Source organism: Phragmites australis, chromosome 7 (assembly GCF_958298935.1).
Source record: "Phragmites australis chromosome 7, lpPhrAust1.1, whole genome shotgun sequence".
NCBI classification, from domain to species: Eukaryota; Viridiplantae; Streptophyta; class Magnoliopsida; order Poales; family Poaceae; genus Phragmites; species Phragmites australis.
In genome coordinates, this window is record NC_084927.1 from 6023833 (window position 1) to 6051022 (window position 27190).

Consider the following 27190-nt stretch of genomic DNA (forward strand, 5'->3'; position numbering starts at 1 on the left):
GGTTAACTTCAGTCGCAGGGATCCCGAGAGACCCCTTTTTAGAGATTCGGCCGGGGGGATGATCCTGAATAAGTTCGTCGGAGAAATGAATGGGAATGAATGCAACGGCCGGTGGTGTCGTGGTGACCTAGTGCAAGAAGAAGTAAATGCACCGGAATTTAGACAGGTTCGGGCCGCCCGGGGGCGTAATACCCTACTCCTGTATGGATGCTATAACTGTCCTGAGGAAGTCCCTCAGGATGTTGCTAGTTACAAGAATATTGATCTATCTAAGAGCTTGGGGCTCCTTGTTCTTCGGCTGGAACCGAGCTCAGCCTTCCTCACAGTGCTTCTCTTGTGCTGTGTTCTTCGTCCGTCTTTTTCTCTATCTAGCTCTCTTTCTCTATTCTTCTTCTTTTTTTGCTCGGCCCCCCTTGCTTCGGTGCCGCCGGTTGCCTTAAGTATTCGCTGGTCGCGACATGCCCCGAACGGAAGGAGGGGGCCCGAGTTCCGAGACGCCATAAATGGAAAGGGCGTCATCATTTCCTTTGGGCGAAGTGACCGGGGGTGGAAAATGCGTCGCACGCCCGGTCGCCTGTCACCATAAATGCCCTGGCAACGGGCGCCGTGGAGAGGGCCCACCGGGCAGCCGCAGAGCAACCCGGCGTGCTCGCCCTGTCTTGTTCCCCTGCCACAGCAGTGCGGCAGACCGAACGCCTTGATCCTTACGACGTTATCCCGAGACAAGCCGGATGGCTCGGGACGGAACCGATGCAATTAATAACCCCACGTCTCTCTGCCAAAACATGGCAGGGACTGACGCTGAGCGCGGCGGGAGCAGTTGGAGGCGTCAGGCCACGCACGCTCATTAAATGCGGCTTCGGGCCTTTGACTGGTTGACACCTCATCGGTAGGCCCCTCGAGGGTCTTTCTGGGTCGTCGGGGTACCGAGTGCTCGGGGGTACTGTTCACCTCCCCGAGAACTCTCTCCCGAGAATGCCTTTCCTTCTCCTCGGGGGACCGAGTGCTCGGGGGCACTGTTCACCTCCCCGAGCACTCTTGTACGGACCTTCGGGGAACCGAGTGCTCGGAACTTATCTCTTCTGGTCGTCGGGGTACTAGGGTGCTCGGGGGTGACGGTACACCTCCCCGAGCACTTTCTTCCCGGTACTTGGATTCTGTGGATCATCGGGGAACTGGGGTGCTTGGGGACCACTGACTGTGGCCCCGAGCGCCTTCTCCCGGGATTTAATCTTTTCTCATCTTGCAGGAGAGGTCCCGCGGATGGCGCCATGTGGCGGATGGCTGGCTCGGCCTCAGGATTCGGGGACCCCTGATTCCTGATACACCGACAGTCGGGTTTTACCTTTGTAGCAAGTCAATGACGGGTTGGTAGGTTTCTTTCGGATTATTTTGTGAGTCAAAAATAAAGATCTTGCTAATATCTGACTGGATGACAAGGAGGATCCAGTAAAAACTGCACATAGATCACCATAGGTTAGTTGGTCCTAATTTCTAATGATGTATTTCTCAAAAAGAGTAGAACATTCATGGAGGGAAACACGTACCCCCAGTGGTAGGGTAAAAGTATGTATTTCTTCAATTGTAGCTCCAGAAGACACCTCAATACATAGTCCTCGGTTTTTTGGTTCAGAAATGATCATTGTTGGGTTTACATGATGTGGGTCGATGAATCCCACATGTAGGATGCCCTCCGTCCTGCATCTTTGTACCTCCATTCTACAAAGAAATAAGTTAAGATATTCAATCTAATGGTTCAGAAATATATACTGTGAATTATATGTATACGACACTTACAGAGTCCAACAACTCAAGATAGACACATCAAGGGCATCTTGCTGGTACAGTCGATATATTTCCTCGAAAAATATATAAATACAGTCATCCCCGTGGAGGAAATCTTGATCCTTGACTCTGGCCTCGAACATTTGTTTACCCTCCTTCGACTCCTTCATGTACCACGCATGAAATTTCCGAAGTTGATATGATAGTTTGGCCCACACGTCTGGCGCGACCAATAGTTCGCCCAGCTTAAATTACCATCTAACGGCTGCTGTAGGTGCCACGGGCCCATTGGCAGGCAATGTTCCAGAGGCTGCTGATGGGCCCTTCGTCGCGAAAGAGGCCGAAACCGGCACGGACGCCGCGTGGCGAGTCTTCGGAAGGTGGTCCCTTTGGTCCGGGCCTTTGGTACGGCCCAACGGGGAGCCGAATGGACGCGCGTCCACACAACTCCCGAAGGGTATGACAACAGGACAGGCGGTGCCTGATGATGGAGCACGCGGCACGCACGGTAGCCGTGCAAATCGAGAAAAATACGCCTGGCAACCGCTGACACCGCACGACCTGTGGGAGACCCGCCTGGCGGTTGCGTCGATCGAGGAAACCGTCCCGCCGAGTGTGCTTTGGCAGGAGATGTTTGAATTCCTTGGGGTATAAAAGGAGGAGGGGAGCGAACCGCCCTCCTCTTTACGCCATCTCGTGATCCAGCCCTTGCTTCCTTTGCGCTCTCGAGCCCTTAGAATCTCCCTAGGCGATCAGAGCACATCTCCTTCTCCACCGTCCAGACCCTCTCTCCCCCCGATGAAATGCCGAGAGCTGGAGGAAGCCGCCGCGACAGGACTCCAGACGGCGTGCTGCCGGAGTCTCGCCTGACGAACGAAGAGGCGGCGGGGAAGATCAGGAAGTTGTTGGTCCCCGAGGGCCAGCAGGGGGCCCTGGTGGTGAGGCCGGCGAGCTTCCCGCCGCCGACCAACCGCCCGGGGCGCATCATGCTGTTCACCTCTTTCGTGGCGGCCGGGCTGGTGCCGCCGTTCTCCACGTTCTTCCTTCAAGTCCTCGACACCTACGGGATCCAGCTGGTGCACCAGAGCCCCAACTCGGTCGTCATCCTGGCGGTCTTCGCCCACCTCTGCGAGATGTTCGTGGGGGTGGCGCCGTCGGTGACCCTCTTCCGGCATTTCTTCGTGTTGCGATCTGCCGGGAAGAAGAGGGGCTACTCCACGGCGGACGTCGCGGGCTGCTGCAACTTCCGGCTGCAGGACGGCATGGGGGAGCGATACATCCCCCAGGTGCTGCGAAGCAAGTGGGAGGAGTGGCAGCGCTATTGGTTCTACGTCGACGTTGACCCCCACGACCGTCTCATCCTGCCGGAGGTGGCGGCGGAGCCCCAGAAGGCGACCTGGGAGGTACCACCGCTGTCGGATGCGCGGCTGGAGCCGGTCTTCGAGCGCATCGGGTTCCTGCGCGACGCCGGGCTCACCTCGGTGATGGTGGTGGCGGACATCCTGCGCCGCTGCTTGGCGCCCCTGCGGGAGTGGGCCCGGCCCTGCTGGCTCTACACCGGGCCTGAGGACATCACCCGGACCCAGATCGGCGCGGACTGGGACCTGGGCACGCCGGAGTTGAGGGGCATGCTCCGGGTGGTGACCGGGGTGGATGAGATGAGCCGGGCGGAGCTCCCGTGGAAAGAAATGGCGCTCTGCGCCAATCCTGAGCAGGTGGCGATCCAGGCGAAGCTGCCGGAGTTCGACGCCCAGTGGTTGGTCGACCGGCCGAGGAGCCGGAGTGCCGAGGCCGCTGAGATCCCCGGGTTGGATGAGGCGGCCGACGAGGGGGCCGCCAACGGTCCAGCGCGGAATGGTGGCCCGGGCGCCGCGAGCGGCGAGCCGCAGGCCAGCAGTGGGGCCGCTACGGGCAGCGGCCGCTGCACCGGAGGAGGAGGCACCGCCGGCAGCGGAGCGGCATCGGCGCCGGAGGACCGGGGGAACCGCCCCCGGCTCTTCATTCCTGTGCCGGAGTCCCCGCCGTCGCCGTCGCCAGGCGAGGGGGGGAGCCGGGACGACCAGCCGCCCAGCGCGGGGCCATCGGCGGGGGCGGCATCTGCGGTTCTGGAACCGCGCCTTGTTTTGCTTGGGCCCGATCCGGTGCCCAGAGACCACGCGGTGGCCCCGCAGAACCCCCAGCGGAAGAGGAGGAGGGAGGACTCCGGGCCGGCGTCATCTAGCCCGGAGTTCAGGATTCCGGCAGCACGATGGCAGTACCAAAAACCCTCAACCACGTAAGTTTCGTCCTTCATTCTTTCTTGGGCGTGCTTTGCCCGAACTGAGTTCTGGATTTTGATTTTGTTCTTGTCCTGCAGGGCGCCTGCGGGTGCCACTGAGGGCCAGGGGCGGCCGGAGGCGCCGAGGCCGGCGCCAGCCCCTGAGCCGAGCGCGCCGGCGGAGCCAGGGCTGGCAAGCGCGGCGGCGGTGCCGGGGCCGACGGACGCGGCGGCGGAGCCGGAGCCGGCGGACGCTGCGGCCGACAGGGGGCCGGCGGATACGGCGGTCGATACAGAGGCGCAGCCGTCGCCTGAACATCCGGCACCGACCGAGCTCGCCCCAAGCGGGGCTGGCGACTGCGTGGCAGTTTTCGGGGACCCCGAGCCCCCCGGGGAGGCTCGAAGGGGACCCAGCGCCCAGCTGCCGCCCAGCCAACCCGTTGAACCTCTCCCGGTCGTGCTTGGGAGCGCCCGGGAGGTGATCGGACGGCTGGAGGTGGCCATGGCGGAGGAGATGGCACGGCGAGAGGCGGAGCACGCCGCTCTGGCTGCGGAAAGAGCGCAGCTCGCCGCGGCGAGCGCCGCCAACGAGGACGAGCGGCACGCCATGGAGGAGGGTCGGAAGGCCTTGGAGGAGGCCCGCGCGGAGGTCGCGCGGGAGCGGAAGGTTCTAGAGGACGCCCGCGCGGAGGTTGCGCGGGAGCGGGAAGACGCCGCCCGCCTGGCTAAGGCGTTGCGGCAGCAGGCTGCCGAGGCCCTTGCCAGGGAGAGGCAGGCGCAGGAGCGGGAGGAGGCGGCGGGGAACTGCGAGAGGGTGGCGGAGGCCCTCCAGGCCGACCTAGCTCACCAGAAAGGCGAAGTCGACCGGACCCGCTCCGAGCTCCAGCACTGGGCGGAGGAACTCCAGGACGTCGATGGGGATCTCCAACGCCGGGAGGAGGACGTCGCGCTCCAGGAGACCGACGTCGAGATAACGGCGGCGGACTTGGGCGCCCGGGAGGACCTGCTGGCCCACCGGGAGGCGGAGGCTGCTGGGGCGGCGGCGGCCGCTACTGCTAGAGAGGAGCAGATCACCAAGTCCGAGGCGGAGCTGGCCGCCCGTGAGCAAGCCTTGTCCGTCCTGGCGGGGCAGGTAAAGCTGGCCGCCGGCCATGCACCCAGCGCCGGCTCTTCTGGCGCGATCGGGGGCCAGGGGCTCGAGGAACAGCTGCGGATCGCGAAGGAGGAGCTCGAGGCCGCCTTGGTCGCGCGGGCCAGCCTGCAGCTGATGTTGGATGACACCCTCCGGCGGATGCAGCGGTCCATGGCGACGGCCGGACTCGGGCAACTCATCGTGGAGACGAAGAGGGGAGGCCCTGGCCGGTACGCCCTATGCTTCCAGCAGGTCTGCGAGCGCCTCGAGGCGCTGCCCTGGGCCATCCAGGAACTCACCGCCCGGGAGGGGCGTGGCTTGGCCCAGGCGGTGGCCGAACACGTCCTGGCTTGCTACCGGAGCCTAGACCCAAACTTCCCGCTGGAGCCGGCTCAGGAAGGGGTGGTTGAAGCCGAGGAGGAGGCCGCCCGGGAGGCAGTTCGGAGCACCGCCGCCGCGGTGGCGGCCGGTTTCAAGCGGGAGGTGCCGCCGCCCCCAGTCCCGAGGAGCGGCCACGAAGGCTCCGACTCCGACTAGGCTTTTGCAGTAGCTTTTTCTTCTTCTTTTCTTTTTGACTTGATGTAAATATGGGAGTGATCCCTCAGAAATGCTTGTCCTTCTTTTGTGAATATAATGGAAGCCTTTCTTTGGGTTCGCGACTTCGGTATTCTCCTGAGTGCTTGATGTTGTTTCTGATGTTTTCTCTTGGTGCCCCGAGGAGTACTCAGTCGGACCGATCCTGACCTTTCCTTCCCCGAGAACGAAGTCATCCCGCTCGTCCTTCTCGGTGCGTTCAGCCCCCGAGCCCTCGCGAGTCCGCAACGGCTAAGTCAAAAGACAAAAGCACGAACTTCCTTGCTCGGGAGATAGATCGATCCAGCACGGAGCACGCCATGACCGGTGAACACTTTTCCGCCTTGCGACCACTCAGTCAGCAGATCGGAGACACGCGCGGGCGGGAATGCGACCAAGAGTCCCCACGGTTCGGTGGTGCCCGGGCTTAGGACGGACCGGACCGAGCACCGACAGCCCGTCCCTGGGGCCTAGGCTCCAGACTACTCGAGAGGCTCGAGCGATAGGATTACCCAGGGTGCCCAGGGACTCGGTAGTGCTCGGGGCCCTAAAAGCGGACCGAACACCACGACCACCATGAAAGACTTCGATCGGACATCACCGCACGTACGGTACACCTTTCTACAGGCCGTTCTGTCGTTCTAGAAAAAAGTGGACACGCGGTAGGGTTTTGTGCGCGAGGAGACCATCTCACCGAGCAGATTAGAACACGAGGGCCCCCGAGGACGACTCGGGAACAAAATATTATTGAATGTAAATTCGTCTGAATTTAACCACTCACCGGACAGCTGTCAGCCTTTCGGCCAACTGATCCAGGAGGGGCGCCCGAGCACCAAGGGGCACATGAAGAGCCCGGGATCAGGCGATCTCGACCACTCAAGCCTGAGCGGTAGGACCACCCGAGGACCCTGAGGGCCGAGCAGTGACCTAGGCACTGAGGCCCTCGCGGTCGAGCTGCTTTTGCTTTTGATTGTCGATCTGTGACTTGAGAAAAAATAGAGAAATTCTTTGCTTGGTGCGCTCTGTTAGTGCGGTACTCATTATAGACTGCTCTCGTTTTCGACCCAAGACCTCTCGAATACCCAGATTGGTGGACAAGAGCGGACATAGGTATAACCCAGAGGTCCTGTGGTTCGGTGGCGCCCGGGTATGACAGACCAGACCGAGCACCGACAGCCCGCCCCTGGGGCCTAAGCTCCGGACTACTCGAGCAGCTCGAGCGATAGGATTATCCAGGACGCCCAGGGACTTGGTAGTGCCCGGGAGCCTGCCATGACACCGAACACCACAGCCTACCATGACAGACGTAAGTCAGCGGCAACTGCCCGTGCGCATACCGATCGGGATTCTTTTATCAGCGGGGAAAATGAGAGAGCGAACTTTTCTCGCACAATCGAGCATCTCACCAGACAGATTAAACATATGGAGTCCAGAAAAACGAAATTGACACATGATTGCACATTAACATTCATACTGTATTGACAATTTTTTTTACAAGGTTGGGTGACTTACCCAGTTAGTGGTAGCCCCTGGTCAACTTGGGGGGGGGGGGGGAAGCCCCCGGCCTGGTTGACCTGAGCCGCGAGCATGGCCATCTACGGGAAGAACTTGCGCAGGTGCTCGATGTTCCACGGGTTGGGGAGCGGCTGCCCATCCTCTGCTGCCAACCGGAAAGAACCTTCTCGCGGGACACCGATCACGGTAAAGGAACCTTCCCACATAGGGGACAGCTTATTCCTTCCTTCGCGCGACTGGACGCGTCGGAGAACTAGATCCCCCACCTCGAGAGACCGGGCCCGGATGTGGCGCTGGTGGTAGCGCCGCAGGCTTTGCTGGTAGCGAGCTGCTCGGACTGCGGCACGCCGCCGGCGCTCTTCCAAGTAATCGACGTCGTCACGCCTCTGCTGCTCCTGCTCACCTTCAGAGTAGGCATGCACCCGAGAGGAGCCTAGAGTGAGCTCGGAGGGGAGGACCGCCCCAGCGCCGTACACAAGGAAGAAAGGAGTCTCCCCGGTAGCGCGAATCGGCGTGGTCCGGTTGGCCCATAGCACGGCGGGCAGCTCATCGACCCACCCTTTCCCGTGCTTTGCGAGCACGTCGTAGGTCCGGGTTTTGAGCCCCTTTAGTATCTCCGCGTTGGCGCGCTCAACCTGCCCGTTACTCCAAGGATGAGCGACGGAGGCGAAGCAGAGCTTGATGCCGAGATCTTCGCAGTAGTCCCCGAACAGGGCACTTGTGAACTGAGTGCCGTTGTCGGTGATGATCCGGTTCGGGACACCAAAGCGACTGGTGATACCGCGGATGAACTGGAGCGTCGTGTTCTTGGTCACCTTGATGACTGGGACCGCCTCCGGCCACTTGGTGAATTTGTCGATGGCGACGTAGAGGTACTCATAGCCCCCGATTGCTCGGGGGAATGGACCCAGAATGTCCAGCCCCCAGACCGCGAAAGGCCATGACAGGGGGATGGTGCGAAGAGCCTGAGCTGGCTAGTGAATCTGCTTTGCATGGAACTGGCACGCCCTGCAGCGCCGAACCAGCTCGGAAGCATCCTGGAGGGTTGTAGGCCAGTAGAAACCTTGCTGGAAGGCCTTCCCGACCAGCGTGCGGAACGATGCATGGCCACCGCACTCTCCCTCGTGGATCTCAGCGAGAAGCTCGCCGCCTTCTGCCCAGGTGATGCATTTCAGGAGGATGCCGCCTGCGCTACGCCGGTAGAGATCCCCATCTACTATGGCATAGCGTTTGGACTGCCGAGCAACTCTTTCGGTAGACGCCTCATCCCCGGGGAGGAACTTTTCCTTCAAGTACCCTCGGATGTCGTCCATCCACGAGGCATCTTGAGAACATTGAGCAAGTGCAGCGCACTTGCCGGACGGCGGCACCCTGACGGGGCTTCCCACTGAGGGCGCCGCCGGGGTCCCCTGAATTGAGTTCGAGGTTTCCCCTTCGCCCTGTTCGGCAGGCAGGACGGAAGGCCGTGTGAGTCTTTCTTCAAAGACTCCGGCAGGGGCGCGCGCACGGGAGGAGGCCAGGCGGGAGAGGTCGTCGGCCAGAGCGTTGTCACGGCGCGGGATGTACCGCAGCTCCAGGCCGTCGAAGCGCTTCTCCAGCTTCCTGACTGCCGCCACGTACGTCGCCATTTGAGGATCCGTGCACTGGTACTCTTTAGATACTTGGTTGACCACCAGCTGGGAGTCTCCCTTGACCAGGAGGCGACGAATCCCAAGACCCACCGCGGCTCGGAGGCCAGCGATGAGACCCTCATATTCTGCCATGTTGTTGGATGCGCGGAACTACAGCTGCACGACGTACCGAAGTTCTTCACCCGTTGGGGAGGTGAGAACCACTCCGGCCCCCACGCCTTTTAGCGAGAGGGAACCGTCGAAATGCATGATCCAGTACCCGGGCGCATTGTGCCGGGATATGTAGAGATCTCTTCTTGGACGACCTCAGGGGCGGGCGTCCACTCTGCCACGAAGTCAGAGAGTGCCTGGCTTTTGATCGCCTGGCGGCTGACAAAGTGCAGGTCGAACTCCGCGAGCTCCACCGCCCACTTGACTACACACCCAGTGCCTTCTCGGTTCCGGAGGATGGGCCCCAGTGGGTACGTGGTAACCACCGAGACCTTGTGCGCTTGGAAGTAGTGGCGCAGCTTCCGGGAAGCGATAAGCACGGCGTAGAGCAGCTTCTGAGCCTAGGGGTACCTTGCTTTTGCCTCCCGGAGGACTTCGCTGACGAAGTACATCGGTCGCTGTACCCGGTGGGCCCGGATTGCGGCCTCGCCTGAGGGCCTACTACAGCCCCCAGGCTTGGCGACGTGGTCGGGGCAGACCGGGTGCTCGGGCTCTACTCCCTGGCCGGGGAGAGCCAAGTGCTTGGACTCGACTCCCTGCTCGGGAGGAGCCAAGTGCTCGGGCTCGACTCCCTGCTCGGGAGGAGCCAAGTGCTTGGGCTCAACCCCCTGCTCGGGGGGAGCTGCGAGGACTGGGGAGTACTCGGGGGAGGCCGGGAGCTGGGACCCAGCACCTGACCCCGTGCACTCATCGCGCTCCACCACCAGCACCATGCTTACGACCTAAGGGGTGGCCGATACGTAGAGTAGCAGTGGCTCGCCTTCGGACGGGGCCACCAGCACGGGTGGTGAGGTGAGATACTTCTTCAGATCGCGGAAGGCCTGCTCGGCCTCCGGTGTCCAGTCGAAACGACCAGTCTTCTTCAGAAGCTTGAAGAGGGGGAGCCCTCGTTCTCCAAGTTTGGAGATGAAGCGCCCGAGGGCCGCCATGCAGTCGGCGAGACGCTGAACCTCCTTGAGCCGAGCCGGGGGTCGCATCTACTCGATGGCCCGGATCTTCTCTGGATTGGCCTCGATTCCCCGGCTGGAAACCAAGAAACCGAGAAGCTTGCCCGCGGGTATCCCAAAGACACACTTCTCGGGGTTGAGCTTTAGGCGGGTAGTGCAGAGACTGTTGAAAGTCTTGGCAAGGTCTTCGAGCAGGGTGGCACGGTCTCGGGACTTGACCACGAGATCGTCGATGTAGGCCTCGACGTTGCGGCCAACCTGCGAATCAAGGATGATGCGGATAGCGCGCTGGAAAGAAGACCCAGCGTTGCGCAACCCAAAAGGCATCGACATATAACAATAAGTCCCCACCAGAGTGGTGAAAGCAGTTTTTTCTTCATCCTCTATGGCCATGCGAATCTGGTGATAACCAGAGTTTGCATCTAAAAAACACAAAAGATCACATCCCGCAGTTGCATCTACAATCTGATCTAAGCGGAGCAAAGGGAAAGGATCTTTTGGGCAAGCCTTGTTTAGATCGGTATAGTCCACACACATGCGGAGCTTGCCGTTGGCCTTCGGGACGATAACTGGGTTCGCCAGCCACTCGGGGTGGAGGACTTCTCGGATAAATCCGGCGTCAAGGAGCTTGCTGACTTGCTCCCGGATGAATTCCTGGCACTCAGGCGCCTACCGCCGGACCTTCTGCTTCACCGGGCGTGCGTCCGGGCGCACAGCCAAGTGGTGCTCAATCACCTCCCTAGGGATCCCGGGCATGTCGGACGGCTGCCATGCAAACACATCGGCGTTAGCCCGGAGGAAGGTGACGAGCACGCTTTCCTATTTTCCGTCCAAGTCACCGCCGATTCGGATGACCTGGGAGGCGTCTTCGCCCACCACGACCTCCTTCGTAGGAACGGAGGTGTCGGCGGCGAGTCGGGGTTTGGATGAAGAGGGTCCCGGGCCCCCTTGGCAACCTTCGACCTCGGCCTGAGCTGAGACCAAGGCCAGGTATGACTGCTCGGCGCAGGAGACAGCACCGCCGGAGTCGGCGGTCATGGAGATGGGGCCTGCTGGGCCCGGCATCTTGACCGTGAGATACGCATAGTGCGCAGCCATCATGAACTTAGCAAGCGCCGGACGCCCGAGGATGGCGTTGTAGGGGAGGGGAGCTCCACGACATCGAAGAGGACGTTCTCCGTGCGGAAGTTATCCCGACTCTCGAAGGTCACGGGCAGCTCGACCTGCCCGAGGGGCAGGGAGTGCCCGGGTGTCACCCCGCAGAACGGAAGCGACGGCTTTAGGCGCCTGGAGGGCACCTGCAGCTTCTCGAAGGCCTCCTTGGAGAGGAGGTTGAGGCCTGCGCCCCCGTCGATCAGCACCCTACCGACCCTTACATTGCAGATGGTGGGGGACACTACCAAGGGTAGTCGCCCCACGCCTGCAGTACTGGCGGGGTGATCGGCTATACTGAACGTGATCGGGGCGTCCGACCATCTCAGGGGCCTGGTGGCCTCTTCGCTCGGGGTTGCCGAACATACCTCGCGTCGCATGGTCTTGATGCCGCGCCGCGAGGAAGGCGTGTAGGCGCCTCCGTCGATGAAGGTGACGGTATGCTCGGGCTCCTGAAAATCGAGCTCTGTGTTGCCAGGGGCGGCCTCATGGTCGCCTCCCCCGCGGGACTCGTCGCGCTCTCTTTGGCGTTGCTCGATGAGGCCCTTGACCGTACGACACTCCGTGAGGTCATGTCATCTGGTCTGGTGGATTGGGCACCATTTGCCTGGCTCGGGCCCCGTAGGAGCGGGGGCCCTTGCTAGAGCGGGAGCCCCGGCGGGGGCCGGAGCCCTTGCGGGAACCGGAGCCCTTACGGGAGCCGGAGCCCTAGGAGGGGCCCTGGCCGGGGCTCTCGCGGGCGCAGGCCGTCTGTCGGCGGCCGCCCGGTGTTCTTGCCGGCGGTCGGGCTCTTAGGCCGGCCTATGGGCGGGGCCCTGGGCCGGCTTGACAGGGGCGGCCTCACGCCTCCTTCTCTTTTTCTTTTCCCGCCTGTCGGAGAGGGAAGAACTTGGTTGATCGGCGGCGGGGCGCTCGAGGCGCGAAGCGTGCCAAGCCCGAGCCTCCGCCGCCTTGGCGCACTTGTCAGCCAGCGCGAAAAGTTCCGCAGTGGTCTCGACCTCGTGCGTACCTAGCTTCTCGAGCATCCGCTCGTCGCAGACGCCCTGCCGGAATGCAATGATGACACCGTGGGGGGTTATCCACGGGATGGTGTTGCGGACCTGGCTAAAGCGCTGGATAAAGCGTCGCAGCGTCTCCCCCTCCTGCTGCTTGACAGCGTGTAGGTCGCACTCCAAGCCGGGGCGCCTGAACGTGCCCTGAAAATTAGCCACGAACTGGTGGCAAAGATCATCCCAGGAGCTAATGGATCCGGGGGGTAAGTTCATGAGCCAAGAACGGGCAGAGCCCCTCAAGGCAACATGAAAATAATTAGCCATCACCTTTTCGCTGCCACCAGCCGCCTGGACAGCGGTGGTGTATATCTGGAGGAACTCGACGGGGTCGATGGACTCGTCGTACTTCTCCGGCAGCTCGGGGCGGAACTTGGAGGGCCATTTGACCCGGCGGAGCTCACTAGTAAAGGCACGGCAGCCGGTGCCGTACCCTGAGGCGCGGCTGGCGTTCTTGGGCGGTGAACGCCGGGGAGTTGGGGAGCCACGGCGATCATAGACCGGCAATGAGGAGGCCTGGTCCTCAGCTTCAGCCTCCTGCCGGATCTCCCGCTGGCGCTCGAGAGTGACGCGGGTGTCTTCGAGGCCCCTCCGCTCGTTGAGGCGCAAGCGGAGGTCTTGGGCTCCGGACGCGGCCGGGGGGGCGGCGCTCCGCCTGGAAGCCCCCCGGCCAGTGCGAACGTTACCCGACGATGGGCCGGTTCTGGCGGCGCCACGCTGGGTGGTGGCGCGAGAACTCTCGGCCAGCACCTGGCGGCGAGCAGTGCCGACTAGGGCGGCGACTTCTTGGAGCCAGCGGCCCTCCGGGGTTTCCGCCGTCGCCTGGACAGGCGGATGCCTGAGGAGAGTGTGCGCCGCAAGCAGCGCGCTCCCGGGGCTGGCCTCGCCGAAGGCGAGCCTACGCCGGAGAGGCGCCCGGCGCTGTCCAGATGCAGACCTGGCGGCCAGAGTCTCGACCACCAGCTGGGGGTCGGATGGTGCACCGGCGGCGGCGGCGGCGACCCGGCTGGGCCCAGCGCCCTGGTCCCCTTGGGAGGGGAACGCCGCGCGTGCAGAACGCGGCTGCTGCTTGGACGCAGCAGCGGTTGGGGCCTCCTGTGCGAGGGGTTGCATTTCCCCGCTGGAACTGGAGCCGGAACGCTGGAGGCGGTGACCACCAGCCATTTTTTCTGCGGAAGAAAACAAACAAACAGATTCAGGGATGCTTCCCCCCTACCTGGCGCGCCAGCTATCGGAGGATTAACTCCAGTCGCAGGGATCCCGAGAGACCCCTTTTTAGAGATTCGGCCGGGGGGATGATCCTGAATAAGTTCGTCGGAGAAATGAATGGGAATGAATGCAATGGCCGGTGGTGTCGTGGTGACCTAGTGCAAGAAGAAGTAAATACACCGGAATTTAGACAGGTTCGGGCCGCCCGAGGGCGTAATACCCTACTCCTGTATGGATGCTATAACTGTCCTGAGGAAGTCCCTCAGGATGTTGCTAGTTACAAGAATATTGATCTATCTAAGAGCTTGGGGCTCCTTGTTCTTCGGCTGGAACCGAGCTCAGCCTTCCTCACAGTGCTTCTCTTGTGCTGTGTTCTTCGTCCGTCTTTTTCTCTATCTAGCTCTCTTTCTCTATTCTTCTTCTTTTTTTGCTCGGCCCCCCTTGCTTCGGTGCCGTTGGCTGCCTTAAGTATTCGCTGGCCGCGACATGCCCCGAACGGAAGGAGGGGGCCCGAGTTCCGAGACGCCATAAATGGAAAGGGCGTCATCATTTCCTTAGGGCGAAGTGACCGGGGGTGGAAAATGCGTCGCACGCCCGGTCGCCCGTCACCATAAATGCCCTGGCAACAGGTGCCGTGGAGAGGGCCCACCGGGCAGCCGCAGAGCAACCCGGCGTGCTCGCCCTGTCTTGTTCCCCTGCCACAGCAGTGCGGCAGACCGAACGCCTTGATCCTTACGACGTTATCCCGAGACAAGCCGGATGGCACGGGATGGAACCGATGCAATTAATAACCCCACGCCTCTCTGCCAAAACATGGCAGGGACTGACGCTGAGCACGGCGGGAGCAGTTGGAGGCGTCAGGCCACGCACGCTCATTAAATGTGGCTTCGGGCCTTTGACTGGTTGACACCTCATCGGTAGGCCCCTCGAGGGTCTTTCTGGGTCGTCGGGGTACCGAGTGCTCGGGGGTACTGTTCACCTCCCTGAGAACTCTCTCCCGAGAATGCCTTTCCTTGTCCTCGGGGGACCGAGTGCTCGGGGGCACTGTTCACCTCCCCGAGCACTCTTGTACGGACCTTCGGGGAACCGAGTGCTCGCGGGTTGCCGCACGCAGCCCCGAGCACTCCCTCCCGGAACTTATCTCTTCTGGTCGTCGGGGTACTAGGGTGCTCGGGGGTGACCGTACACCTCCCCGAGCACTTTCTTCCCGGTACTTGGATTCCGTGGATCATCGGGGAACTGGGGTGCTTGGGGACCACTGACTGTGGCCCCGAGCGCCTTCTCCCGGGACTTAATCTTTTCTCATCTTGCAGCAGAGGTCCCGCGGATGGCGCCATGTGGCGGATGGCTGGCTCGGCCTCGGGATTCGGGGACCCCTGGTTCCTGATACACCGATGGTCGGGTTTTACCTTTGTAGCAAGTCAATCACGGGTTGGTAGGTTTCTTTCGGATTATTTTGTGAGTCAAAAATAAAGATCTTGCTAATATCTGACTGGATGACAAGGAGGATCCAGTAAAAACTGCACATAGATCACCATAGGTTAGTTGGTCCTAATTTCTAACGATGTATTTCTCAAAAAGAGTAGAACATTCATGGAGGGAAACACGTACCCCCAGTGGTAGGGTAAAAGTATGTATTTCTTCAATTGTAGCTCCAGAAGACACCTCAATACATAGTCCTCGGTTTTTTGGTTCGGAAATGATCATTGTTGGGTTTACATGATGTGGGTCGATGAATCCCACATGTAGGATGCCCTCCGTCCTGCATCTTTGTACCTCCATTCTACAAAGAAATAAGTTAAGATATTCAATCTAATGGTACAGAAATATATACTGTGAATTATATGTATACGACACTTACAGAGTCCAACAACTCAAGATAGACACATCGAGGGCATCTTGCTGGTACAGTCGATATATTTCCTCGAAAAATATATAAATACAGTCGTCCCCGTGGAGGAAATCTTGATCCTTGACTCTGGCCTCGAACATTTGTTTACCCTCCTTCGACTCCTTCATGTACCACGCATGAAATTTCCGAAGTTGATATGATAGTTTGGCCCACACGTCTGGCGCGACCAATAGTTCGCCCAGCTTAAATTACCATCTAACGGCTGCTGTAGGTGCCATGGACTCGTTGAAAAATTGCTCTCTTGTCATATTGGCATCCTTAAAGAATCTTTCTAGTTGCTCTTCTTCCCGTACCTGTTCGATAGAAGCCTTCCTCAAGTATTTCTTGCCTTTGATGCGCTCGTAGTCTGATTTACTCTTAGCTGCAGTAGGTTCGCTCAGCGTCAAGAGAAACTTTTTCGTTTCTGCAGTGAGTGGTCTTTTCTTCTCAGGCTCTGGCTTTTGAAAGAATTTCTTGACACTGGCGTTCACTGTCGCATGGGTTTCCTCTGGTGTTTGTTCATAAGGCAACTTCTCAGGTGCTGCCACCTTCTTAGGTGGCCTTTCCTTCTGGGATGAAGTCGACTTCTGAGATGAATGCAAATTCTTAGACTGTGCAGCTGTTGTCAACTTCGGAGGGGGAGGAGTTGCCTCTCTTGGTGGCGGTGGTGCTGACTTCAGAAGGGGAGGAGTTGCCTCTCTTGGTGGCACTGGTGCTGACTTCTGAGGGGGAGGAGTTGGCTCCCTTGGTGGTGACTTCGGAGTGGGAGGATTTGCCTCTCTTCTGGGTGACGGTGACGATGGAGGCGACCGTGGAGCAGTTGGCTCTCTTCTTGGTGACGGTGGCGGCGAGTGTGGAGGAGTCTGAGATCTTCTGCGTGGTGGGTCCGACTCCGCATCAAACGACTCATCTGTCTCATCTTCAAACACTATGTAGCGTTTGTGCCACAGAACGAAGCCACCCATGTTTGATCTGAGCCTCTTGGAACCCATCTCTCCGGGGTAATCCATGTCAATCTTATGGTACAGCCTTCGCACGGAGTCCACATGGACCTTGGCGTATCCCCGCGTTATCGGGAGATCGTTGAAGAGAGCCCCTTCCATGCATTGGTCGACCTGCCCCATAGCCACCGTGGTGGAAATGTTTAAGGTGGGCACGATAAGCTTGCACACTTTGCTTTCTATGATATCGTCCATGGGGTAACGGGCCAATTCTTCTTCTGTAAACCCCGCGGACGCGTAGCTGCTCCGACGACCACCAGGGCTCACAATATTTTCTTCGTCTTGTTGCTGCCTGTTTCCTTGATGAAATGCTTCTTTGATTTTGGCGTCTGTCATCTGACGCTCTTGCACAAGTTCTTGTCGCACTACAGCTAGCAACTCTTTCAGCTCTTCTCTCCTTCTCTTTTGACTCCTGTAACTTTCGGCGGCATCTGGGAATCCCTCTTTCCAAGGCACCACACCCTTGCCTCTGGTGCGACCTGGGTACTCCTTGGTTCCCAATGCCAAGGTTAGCTGGTCTTTCTCCTTATCTGGTCTAAAAGAGCCTTGGGAAGACTGGCTGTGGGCATCTGCAATTCTTTGCATCACTTCCTGTTCTCTATCACTTTTGAAGTTTAGACTTCCATCTGCCGATAAAGTTACCCCTCTCACGTACAGATAGTGCTTCGCTCGTTGAATCCAGTCGGCCGTCTGAGGTGTGGCACCACTGCGGGTTACTTGTTCTTCCATCTGTTCCCACTCATCGTATTTCCTCACGTACCCACGTGAGCCAGTTTTGTGGGGGTACACGTTCTTGTGGGAGTTGGCCTTGTTTACCTCACTTATTCGTTGTGCTTCCTCTGACCGCCTGTGCTCTATGAATTTGTTCCAAAATGGTTGAACCGTCGGATAATCGTCCTATTTTGGTGTCCGGCCGATCAAACCATAATTTCTCCACAACTTACCCTTGAAATTCTTGAACGCGATGGCCATTGTTGATAGGGCATGACTCTTCGCTTTGGCCAGGTTGCATCCTTCAGGGTATTCAAACTTTGCCACCAACTTCCCCACATAAGATCCTTGATGTTTTCGGGAACCACCCACATGTCATCTCGTCTGCCTCTCCAACTTCTGTATGTGATTGCGACATGGTCCCTCACTAGACACCCAATTGCTATCTTGAACGGCCCCAGAACAACTTTAGGTCTCGTGGACTCCCCGACAGCATTGATCTCCGTGATGATGAAACGTCTCTCGGGCATCCTGCTGGGACCTCGTCCACTCCTCTCTTCTCCTGTCATCTCGTCACCCTCCGGAGCATCAGCATCAGGATCGATCTGACCCTCCGGAGCATCATCTTCGGCCGTGCCCTGCGCAGCCTCAGCGACTGTCTCCAACTCAAACTGATCCATGTTCAGGTACGCACTAGGGCTACCGCCTCCTGTCTGGTCCAGCTTCATATTTGCAGGCTCATCTTGTACTGAGGCTGGAGCCGGACCTGAGGAGGGGCCTTGTATCGGAGGGGGGACGGGACGGGGCCGTTCACGACGGTTGGATTTCGTACATGCCATTCCTATATAAACATTTTAGACACAAGAAACACTTTTAGAGATGGAAAGAACCGATGAACCTATGCAGTAGAGAACTGGAGACTGGAAAATAAATTGGTGTGAACACATGCTGCAGATTTGTAAATGAGGAGAAAGGGAAGTAAAATGCAAGGGCATAGGGCACACAGAAATCCTACGAACTCTGAATGCTTGGACACCCTGACAGAAATGATCTAGTATAAAGAACACTTATTCGAAGTACATCATCACTATTAAACATCGAGAAGCAGCAAGTCATTCACCATTGTAGGACTGTATAAGCACAAAGATATAACACCACATATTATTGTTACAAACGCTTAAAAATGCTTAACATACATCAGATTTATGGACAACATACATCAGTTTCAGTTATGCAAAAGTCATCACATATTGATCAGGTCCATACAAACATTATAAGTTCAAATTACGCATCAGAATCACTCGGCAACCACCAGTACTCATTGCTATTATCGCTAGTCATAACCTCTCAGGAACGTTGTAGTCATAAGGAACCACGTCGTTCAGGTCCAAGCTAGAATACACATCATCGCCGTCACGGTGGCCAACATCTTCACGGTTCAGCAATTCGGCCGATTGAATGGACAACTTCTGAAGGCTGCTCACTACCTCCTCAAGTTGGAGTATAAGCCGGTTCGCATCCATAGAGCACTTGCACGAACATGGATCGAAGCTTTCGTTAGCTATCTTTCTTAGGTCTACTACTATATCATCGATCTTTTCGATTGTCCAAGCCCAACCATCAGTCATTATTCTACAACCATCCAAAAGACACATATGTAAGGCAAATTCCATATAGCTCTCCAATTTGAAAGACACATATGTTCTTAGTGACATTAATTCCCTACATCCATACAGTTTTGCAGTAATGTGAGGTTCAATTTTCCAATTTGAAGCAGGATTTACATGACAACTCAAGATCCTAAAGTAAGGCCAGTAATTTGAGGTTCAATTTTCCCATATTCAATGCAAGGCAAGATTGCCAGTAATAACCACAGCTCTGAATGCGCAAAGAAAGCCAACACAAATGACTGAACTAAATTGGTTTGACAACATTGTGCAGATATATGTAAAGAAATAACATGAAAGGCTATCAATTGAATGGAATAGCAGGATTTTTCTATAATGCATTTTTAGTTGACCTATATAGGTGTAGTCGAGTCATAAACATAGTTTCAGTAAAAAAGCAATGTACATGATAGATTCACAGGTCAAACATGACATAAACCAGATTTGACTGAAAGCACATGTATGACATATCTAGACCTGCATAGCTTGTCTCTGAATCGGTTATGGCAAACACGTAGAACTCACTAACACAACATGAATCTGATGCCCAGGCAACTAGTTTTACCATCATATATGACTCATAGCAGGACTCACTAACACAACATGCCGCAAATGGCATCGAGAACTTGTCAACTAGGAGAATTCAAAATTAAAATTAGGAGAACTAAGAAACATGTAAACTGTGAATCATGTACTTCACGAGATTTATCCTTGAGAACATAAATTTAATCCATTTGACCATTAGCAGCTAGCAGCATATAAGGACTATCCATATTTGCAAGCATGTATCTCCAACCACACAAGGTGATAAGCATATGAATCAATTGACTAGTTTTATGTTAGCCATGCAACAAGATAACGGTAATATGAGTTAATATTACATCAACACAGGAAACTACATCAACACAGGATCGACAAGCATCTGGAACCCTAATCCGGGCACCAACTCAAAGCATCTTCACGGTCGCGGCACGATGGCCGGCCGGATCACAGAACACAAGGGCGACCAGAGTCCTAATCCGGGCGGAGGCTCACCTACGGGGAACGGGCGGTCGACGGAGAGGGGGGGGGGTCGGGGAGGAGTTGTCGGGAAGAGGCGTCGGGAGGAGCTAGCGCGTCGAGGTGCGGTCAGGGAGGAGGCGGCGTCCGGGGAGGCGGCGGCCGGGGTGGAGGCGGCGCTTGGGGAGGCGGCGGCGCTCGGGGAGATTGCAGCGCGTCGGGAACACGGGACGAGGAGGCGGCGCTAGGGTGAATGGAGCGAACGAGGATGCGGCTAAGTGTTGGTGATATATATAGTAAAATTATCAGTGCCGGTTCTATTTTCTAACCGGCACTGATACTCGTATCAGTGCCGGTTCTAATTACTAACCGGCACTGATAGTAGAAGTATCAGTGCCGGTTCTATATAGAACCGGCACTGATAATTATTTTTTCCCTTTTCTTCTATTGTTAAATTCCCTGAAAGTACAATAAATAGTTATAATGTTATAAAATATATATTGTAATTTGGAAAATAGTTCTAAAAAATCCAAATTAATTTTGATAATATTTAAAAATATTTTCTTTGATAAAATAAATACTTTAATATGCTTTGTTGCATATAAAATTAGTTTTAATTCTAGAAAAATGCAAATCTTTGTAACATATAACTTGTTTTATGTTGAAAGAAGATTTTATTGATCGAATCTGCCCTTTCCTTGGCATGCACCTTTTTGCCACACTTAGGCCGTGTTTGTTTGAGCTTCTGCTTTTGAGCTTCTCTGAAAAGCAGTGCTTTTGGCTTTTCTGAAAAGCTGCTTTTGGAAATAGGTTGTTGGCTTCTACAATAAATTTTTGGCTTCTCAGCACATAGCTTCTCAGAGAAGCACATCTCAGCGAGCTTCTCAGCTTTAGTTCATTTTCCTGAGAAACAGGCTTCTGGCTTCTCCAGAAGCCACTTCTCCAGAACCTCGTTTGTTCTGGCTTCTGGCTTCTGGCTTCTGCCAGTAGCAGAAGCAGTTTCAGAAGCAGCAAACAAACACAGCCTTAGTGCTGATTACGTGTTGGGAGAGGAAGTGTTCTTCTCAACTGAGCATTTCTGTGCTAGTACTAGTTCATAGAGCAGCTTCTCTCAAGATACTATAAATCTTTGTAACAAGGATGCGTGCAAGCAAGCAAGCACCGTAATTTATACAAATTAAAGCTTATCCTAAATTTATACAAATTTCACCAAATACATGAAAGCTGCTTTCACTAAACGATTAATGCTTCGTTATGGTCGCGGCGTATGTAGGTAGCTTCCTCAGTGTCATCAATGAGAGGCAGTTCGACATTCTCTCCAAAAGGAGGCAGGTCATCGAATTTGTCGCAGTTTTCTTCGTCGACAACATCCTCAACACCGACAATCTTTCTTTTTCTTTGAAGAACCACGTGACGCTCCTCCTTGTTAGCTGAGTCCGGGACCTTTACATAGAAGACTTGTGCAACATCCTTGGCAAGCACGAATGGTTGTTCTCTGTATCCGACAAGTTTGAGGTCCACAGTAGTCATATCGTACTTGTCGACCTTGACTCCGCCTTGGAGTCTGACCCATTGGCACCGAAATAGAGGGACCATCAACTCGCCATATTCAAGCTCCCAAATCTCCTCTATGAATCCATAGTAGGTCTCCCTGTTGGCAGCACGGTCATAGGCATCAATACGGACACCGCTATTTTGGTTAGTGCTCTTGTTGTCTTGTGCTCTCGTATAAAATGTATAGCCGTTAATCTCGTATGCTTGGAATGTGCGAATTGTAGTTGACAGGCCATTAGCCAGCAGTTCCAATTGAGCATCGTCGGTATCCTTACCCATCATGTGTTGACGTAACCAATTACCGAAATTATCTCTGTGCTCTCTTGCGATCCAATCATCTGACTTCGTTGGATTTGTGGAGCGTAGCATGCTCATGTGCATATTGACATACGGGACCACTACAACTGACTGTTGTAGAACTGCGAAGTGTGCTTGAGTGAATGAAACACGATCTTTGATATGGATTGAAGTATGACCTATCGTTCCTTTCCCCTTTAGCCTCCCCTCATAGCGAGATATAGGCATACCAATCGCGTTCAGTTTCCTATAGTCAATGCAAAACTCAATGACCTCCTCCGTACTCCACCCTTGGGCAATGCAACCTTCCGGGTGACCTCGGTTACGAACATATTTTTTCAGAACCCCCATGAACCTTTCAAAAAGATACATCTGATGCAGAAACACGGGGCCAAGGCTCTTTATCTTACCCATAATGTGAACTATTAGATGGGGCATTATATCAAAAAATGTTGGAGGAAAAATAGTCTCAAACTGACATATAGTATGGACCACGTATTCCTGTAACTTTGCCAGTTTGTTCGGATCAATGACCTTCTGTGAAATTGCGTTGAAGAACGAACACAGCTTTATGATTGGGTCTCGGACCTTATCTGGCAGAATACATCTAATTGCAACTGGAAGCATCTGCGTCATCATCACGTGACAATCATGAGACTTCATGCCAACTAACTTATTATCTTTCATGTTTACAAAGCTCCTGATGTTGGAGGAGTAATCAGTCGGAACTTTGACATCACTCAAGCAACCACACAGGCGGATCTTCTCTTCCTTGCTCATAGTGTAGCAAGCTGTGGGAAGTTTCTTTTTGCCGTTGTCTAATTGTATGTAGTGTAGGTCCTTCCTGAGGTTCATTTCTTCCAGGTCTAGTCGTGCATTTAGTGTATCTTTTATTTTGCCAGATATGTCTAGTAAGGTACCAATCAACCTATCAAACACATTCTTCTCCATGTGCATGACGTCGATTGCATGTCGGACCATAAGATACTTCCAATAAGGCAGCAACCAAAATATTGACATCTTTTTCCACATAGGAGCATGTTGCCCAGCCTGAATTTTTGTACTGCCTGACCCCTTTCCAAGTACAACTCTAAGTGTCTTAACCATCTTAAATACCTGTTCTCCACTGCGAATCTTCGGAGCTTGACGATGCTCCACTGTCCCGTCAAGAACCGGCACTAATTGACGGTTCTTGAATTTGTTAACTGCAAACTACAATATTAACTGACCTTCTTATAATTTATAGCAAAGGGATTTTCATCTCTGAACATGCAGACGTACCCAAGACAGGTCACGGGTATGTCTACATGCCCAGGGAAAAAAACGCCAATGCCATATCAATCGGCACATGGATAATCTCGCAATTATGACAAGTCATCATAACATACACATCTAATAATAAGCAAACATATTTTTGAACTAAAATACATATCTAATTTCAGGACCTAAATTGATCAACTATAATTTGCTAACTACAATTTACTAACTATAATTTGCTAAATACAATTTGCTAATTCGAATTTGCTAACTACAGTTTGCTAACTAGAATTTGAGAACTAACCCAGGTATTTCGTGGCCCTTTCGGGTAGGATATGGATACGCCGTCGAGGATCTGAAGGCCGGGAGTGCAAGGGTGTTCACCCAGACCCGGACGGCTGGATAAGATAGACCGGCCGCCTCCACGCTGCCTAGATCTACGCCCTCCACCCGCATTGCCGCTGCTGCTCGCCATAGGGACGCCCGACACACGAAGAGGATGAGGCGGCGGCGGACGGGGAGGAGGAGCGGCGTCAGGATGAATGGAGTAAACGAGGAGCGATATAAATATAACAGAGGCATCAGTGCCGGTTCTAGTTCCTATCCAGCACTGATAGTCCGGTTGATAAACTCCCCGCGCGAGCAATAATTGAGGGGCCAAGAACCGGCACTGATAGTGCCGGTTCGTGAATGGAACCGACACTAAAATATCAGTGCCGGTTCCAGCCACGAACCGGCACTGATAGTCACTATCAGTACCAGTTCTTAGCTCCTCGATCCTCGTTCGTGGCGGGAGTTTTAGAACCGGCACTGATACGTCTTCTGTGCCGGTTCCTTTGAACTGACACTGAAGGTGGCGGCACTTATGTGGTGTTCTGTAGTAGTGTATATTTTGGGATAGTTCACTCACTTTAGTTTGAAATTTTTGTGAATTTGAAAAAGCTCAATTTTTTAGTGATTTTTAGAAATGAGCCAAAATACAGTGTGTTACAGATCACGACCATATAACAGATGGCTCTGATGGAAATCTACCTGTCATTTTATCACATATAGCTCCGTCTGCGATGTGGGTCGTTATGACAGATGGCTCTTACAAGCAATCGTTTGGGGTTATATTTTAGATGGTTGTTGTTGGGAAAAATCTGTTATGTTCAATTATCCCATATGGTTTTTGCCCCTGAGCTCTCCCGAGCTAATAACAAATGGCTCCATAGGCGCGCCGTTTGCCATATCTTTATCACTGTTGGGTTTTGTTAACCGACTACGATATCTTGTTAGATATGTGAGGGTTTGTAGTAGTGTTGTTCGTACTAGCCTAGTCAATATATTATTTTGTTATTAAGACCTCTACTAGCTAGCTACTTTGCACCGTACTGAAACATGTTGCATTGTACCAGGTTTTTCACTGAATCTTCAGCGTTCTCTTTTTCATATAGTACTTAAAACAGCATTCTACGTGCTTCATCATTTCGCTACCATTCGACAAAACACCAGTGAACTTAGACACTCTGAACAGTACGTATAAATCCACATTCAACACTAGATGATGAATACCTCAAAGAAAAACCTAGAGGATATAAAACACTAAACCGAAGGATTCCGCAAAAACTTTTGTATTAATAACATTAGAATCTGAACTGAAGGCTTATAGATTTATTGCAACCCTAGATTATCTTTGATTAAATCCAATTTTCACAGAAAACATATGGGAAAATTGTAAAAACCCACTTGCAACTTAAGGTTCCCACTTGCAACTTGATATCTAGGGTGGCTTTCAACATCTCGGGACCATTTAAAACGATTTAGCATTACATTATTTGTAGTCCCTACTCTTATACTTTCGGTGGATTCATCCTCTTCAACGTGCAAAATCAGAGCGTCGGAGACAACGGAAACCATTATAGAAGCCACCGTGTTATATTGGAAGCCACGCAAGCGTTATATCCACAACTACAAAAACTATTTTTTGAGATACCTAAGGTGCCTTTCCACAAGCGGTTAATTTGAAAAATCGTCTGAGCAGTTAGCGATACCCCTGCGATTACGGACCGCCTGTGGAAACAAATTTTCACAGACGGTTTCTTACGTGAACCGTCTGTAATAATGAATAATTATCACAGACGGTTCATATAAAGAACCGTCTGTGTAAAAAGTCATTTTCAGATGTGGTTCCTTTCGTGAACCTCCTTTGAAAATGACCATCCATTAAATAATTAATAACTTTTTCATACGAAGTCGGATGAGGAAAAAACACTATACAAAAATTATAGCTCTCAACGAGATATACAACTTTACAGTTGAAAACTTTTTCATTTGAAGTCATTAAGATATCCAAATAATCATTTGAAACTTCAAATGATTATTTGGACATCTAAATGACTTCAAATGAAAACGTTTTCAACTACAAAGTTGTAGATCTCATCGAGAGTTACAATTTTGATATAAAGTTTATCCTCACTCGACTTTATATGTAAATATTATGATTTTTTTAAGATAAACTGTCACTCATTTCCACCGGCGATTCTTTATGTGAACCGCCTGTAATAATGGATGATCATTTCCAGAGAGTGAACAACCTGTGAAAATAAGTGACAACTTATCTTAAAAAATGCATAACTTTTCATACGAAATTAGGTGAGGACAAACTTTATATCAAAATTGTAGCTCTCGATGAGATCTACAACCTTGTAGTTAAAAATATTCTTTTTTTTTACTTTTTTTGTGTAAAAAAATATCGATTCGGGGACTGATTATCACAGACGGTCGGTTTAAAGAACCGCTTATGAAAATGAGAATTACGACAGACGGTTCACTTAAGGAACCACTGTGAAATATTTTCACAGACGGTTTCTTAAGTGAACCGCTTGTAGTAATTTATTTTCACATGCGGTTTCTTTTGCGCTTGTGAAAATCGTCTATTTTCACAGGCCTTCAATCAGATGTGGATGGCTAAACGCCTGTACAAATAGGTTACCATCTGTCTCTAAAAATAGTTTTTTATAGTGATCATATACGGTTAATAGTGCTACAAAAGGATTTTTGGTAAACACCCAAAGTTGCAGGTTGGTTTTTGTAAATTTGTTGAACAATATTTCATATCAATTAAGAATAGGTCAGCATATGTCACAAAAATATTAAAAAAAGTACTCCTTTGAAGGATTCAATGCGTGTCTGGAAAAAAGCATCAACATCTGAGTGCATTGACAAATGCATGTGCGGACACTGTGGAGTAGAAGCAACTTACCCCCTTCTCCACCAAAATACATCCATGGAAGTACAAAGGGCTGCCAATCTTCTACACACATCACTGCTTCCTATATCTTCCGGTCACAATTAAACTTTGAATTGGTGCGACAAAACTTTGAATTCGAAACCTTTCGATTTGACTTGATACTATAAAAAATTATTTTTAGAGACGGGTCATAACCTATTTATACAGGTGTTTACCCAAATCGTCTATAATCGAAGGTCTGTAGAAATAGACAATTTTCACGGGCGCAAAATAAACCGCCTGTGAAAATCTATTATCACATACGGTTCACTTAAGTAACCGTATGTGAAAATCTATTATCACATACGGTTCACTTAAGTAACCGTATGTGAAAATAGATTTTCACAGGCAGTTCCTTAAGAAGACCGCATGTGAAAATTAATTATCACAGGCGGTTCCTTATGCGGACAGCATGTGCAAATCGATTATTACATGCGGTTCCTTAAGCGAACCACATGTGCTAGTCGGTCCCCGAATCGATGTTTTTTTGCCTGAAAAAAGCGAAAAAGAATATTTTTTTAAACTGGGGAACCCTCGCTGCCGCGCCGTCGCAACTCACCCGTCACGCTATTTTTCACACTGTTTTCAGCATTTATGTTCGGTGGGAATCGAACCTGGGACCTCCACTCGCGCGCGAACCTCCTTACCACCTCACCTATCAAGTACCTATGATTGAAACAGGATATTTTATCCTTTTAACCTTTTCTGCCGAAGGTTTCCACAGGCAGTTCACTTAAGGAACCGCCTGTGAAAACCGCCTGTGGAAATCTTCGGCAGAAAAGGTTAAAAGGATAAAATATCCCGCCTTCGGTAAAACGGGCATAACTTTTGCATACAGACTCCGATTTTGACGGTTTTTTTGACTTTACGGACATCTACAGAAAAAGTTACATCCGTTTCTCCCCCACTTTATGAGGTTCATCGAATTTTTTGAGGTCAAAAACGGGTTGGAAGATTGAGTTCTCACTTCTGAAAGTTTCTGCACCGTTTTTGGACCGCGAGTTTGTGTCGATAGCTGTCACCCCTTACATCAAACTTGAGCAGAAATGTACAATAATTCATATTCTAGTGCTGCTGAGGTG

The 27190-nt window shown here is 53.2% G+C and overlaps 1 protein-coding gene across 1 annotated transcript; it reads left to right on the plus strand.

The window, feature by feature from the left end:
- Positions 1-4544: 4544 nt before the first annotated feature.
- On the plus strand, positions 4545-19022 carry LOC133925367 (uncharacterized). Its single transcript, XM_062371316.1, has 3 exons — positions 4545-4733; positions 4824-5174; positions 19005-19022. The coding sequence occupies exons 1-3, from the start codon at positions 4545-4547 to the stop codon at positions 19020-19022; spliced, it is 558 nt and encodes a 185-aa protein (XP_062227300.1).
- The last annotated feature ends 8168 nt before the right edge of the window (positions 19023-27190 follow it).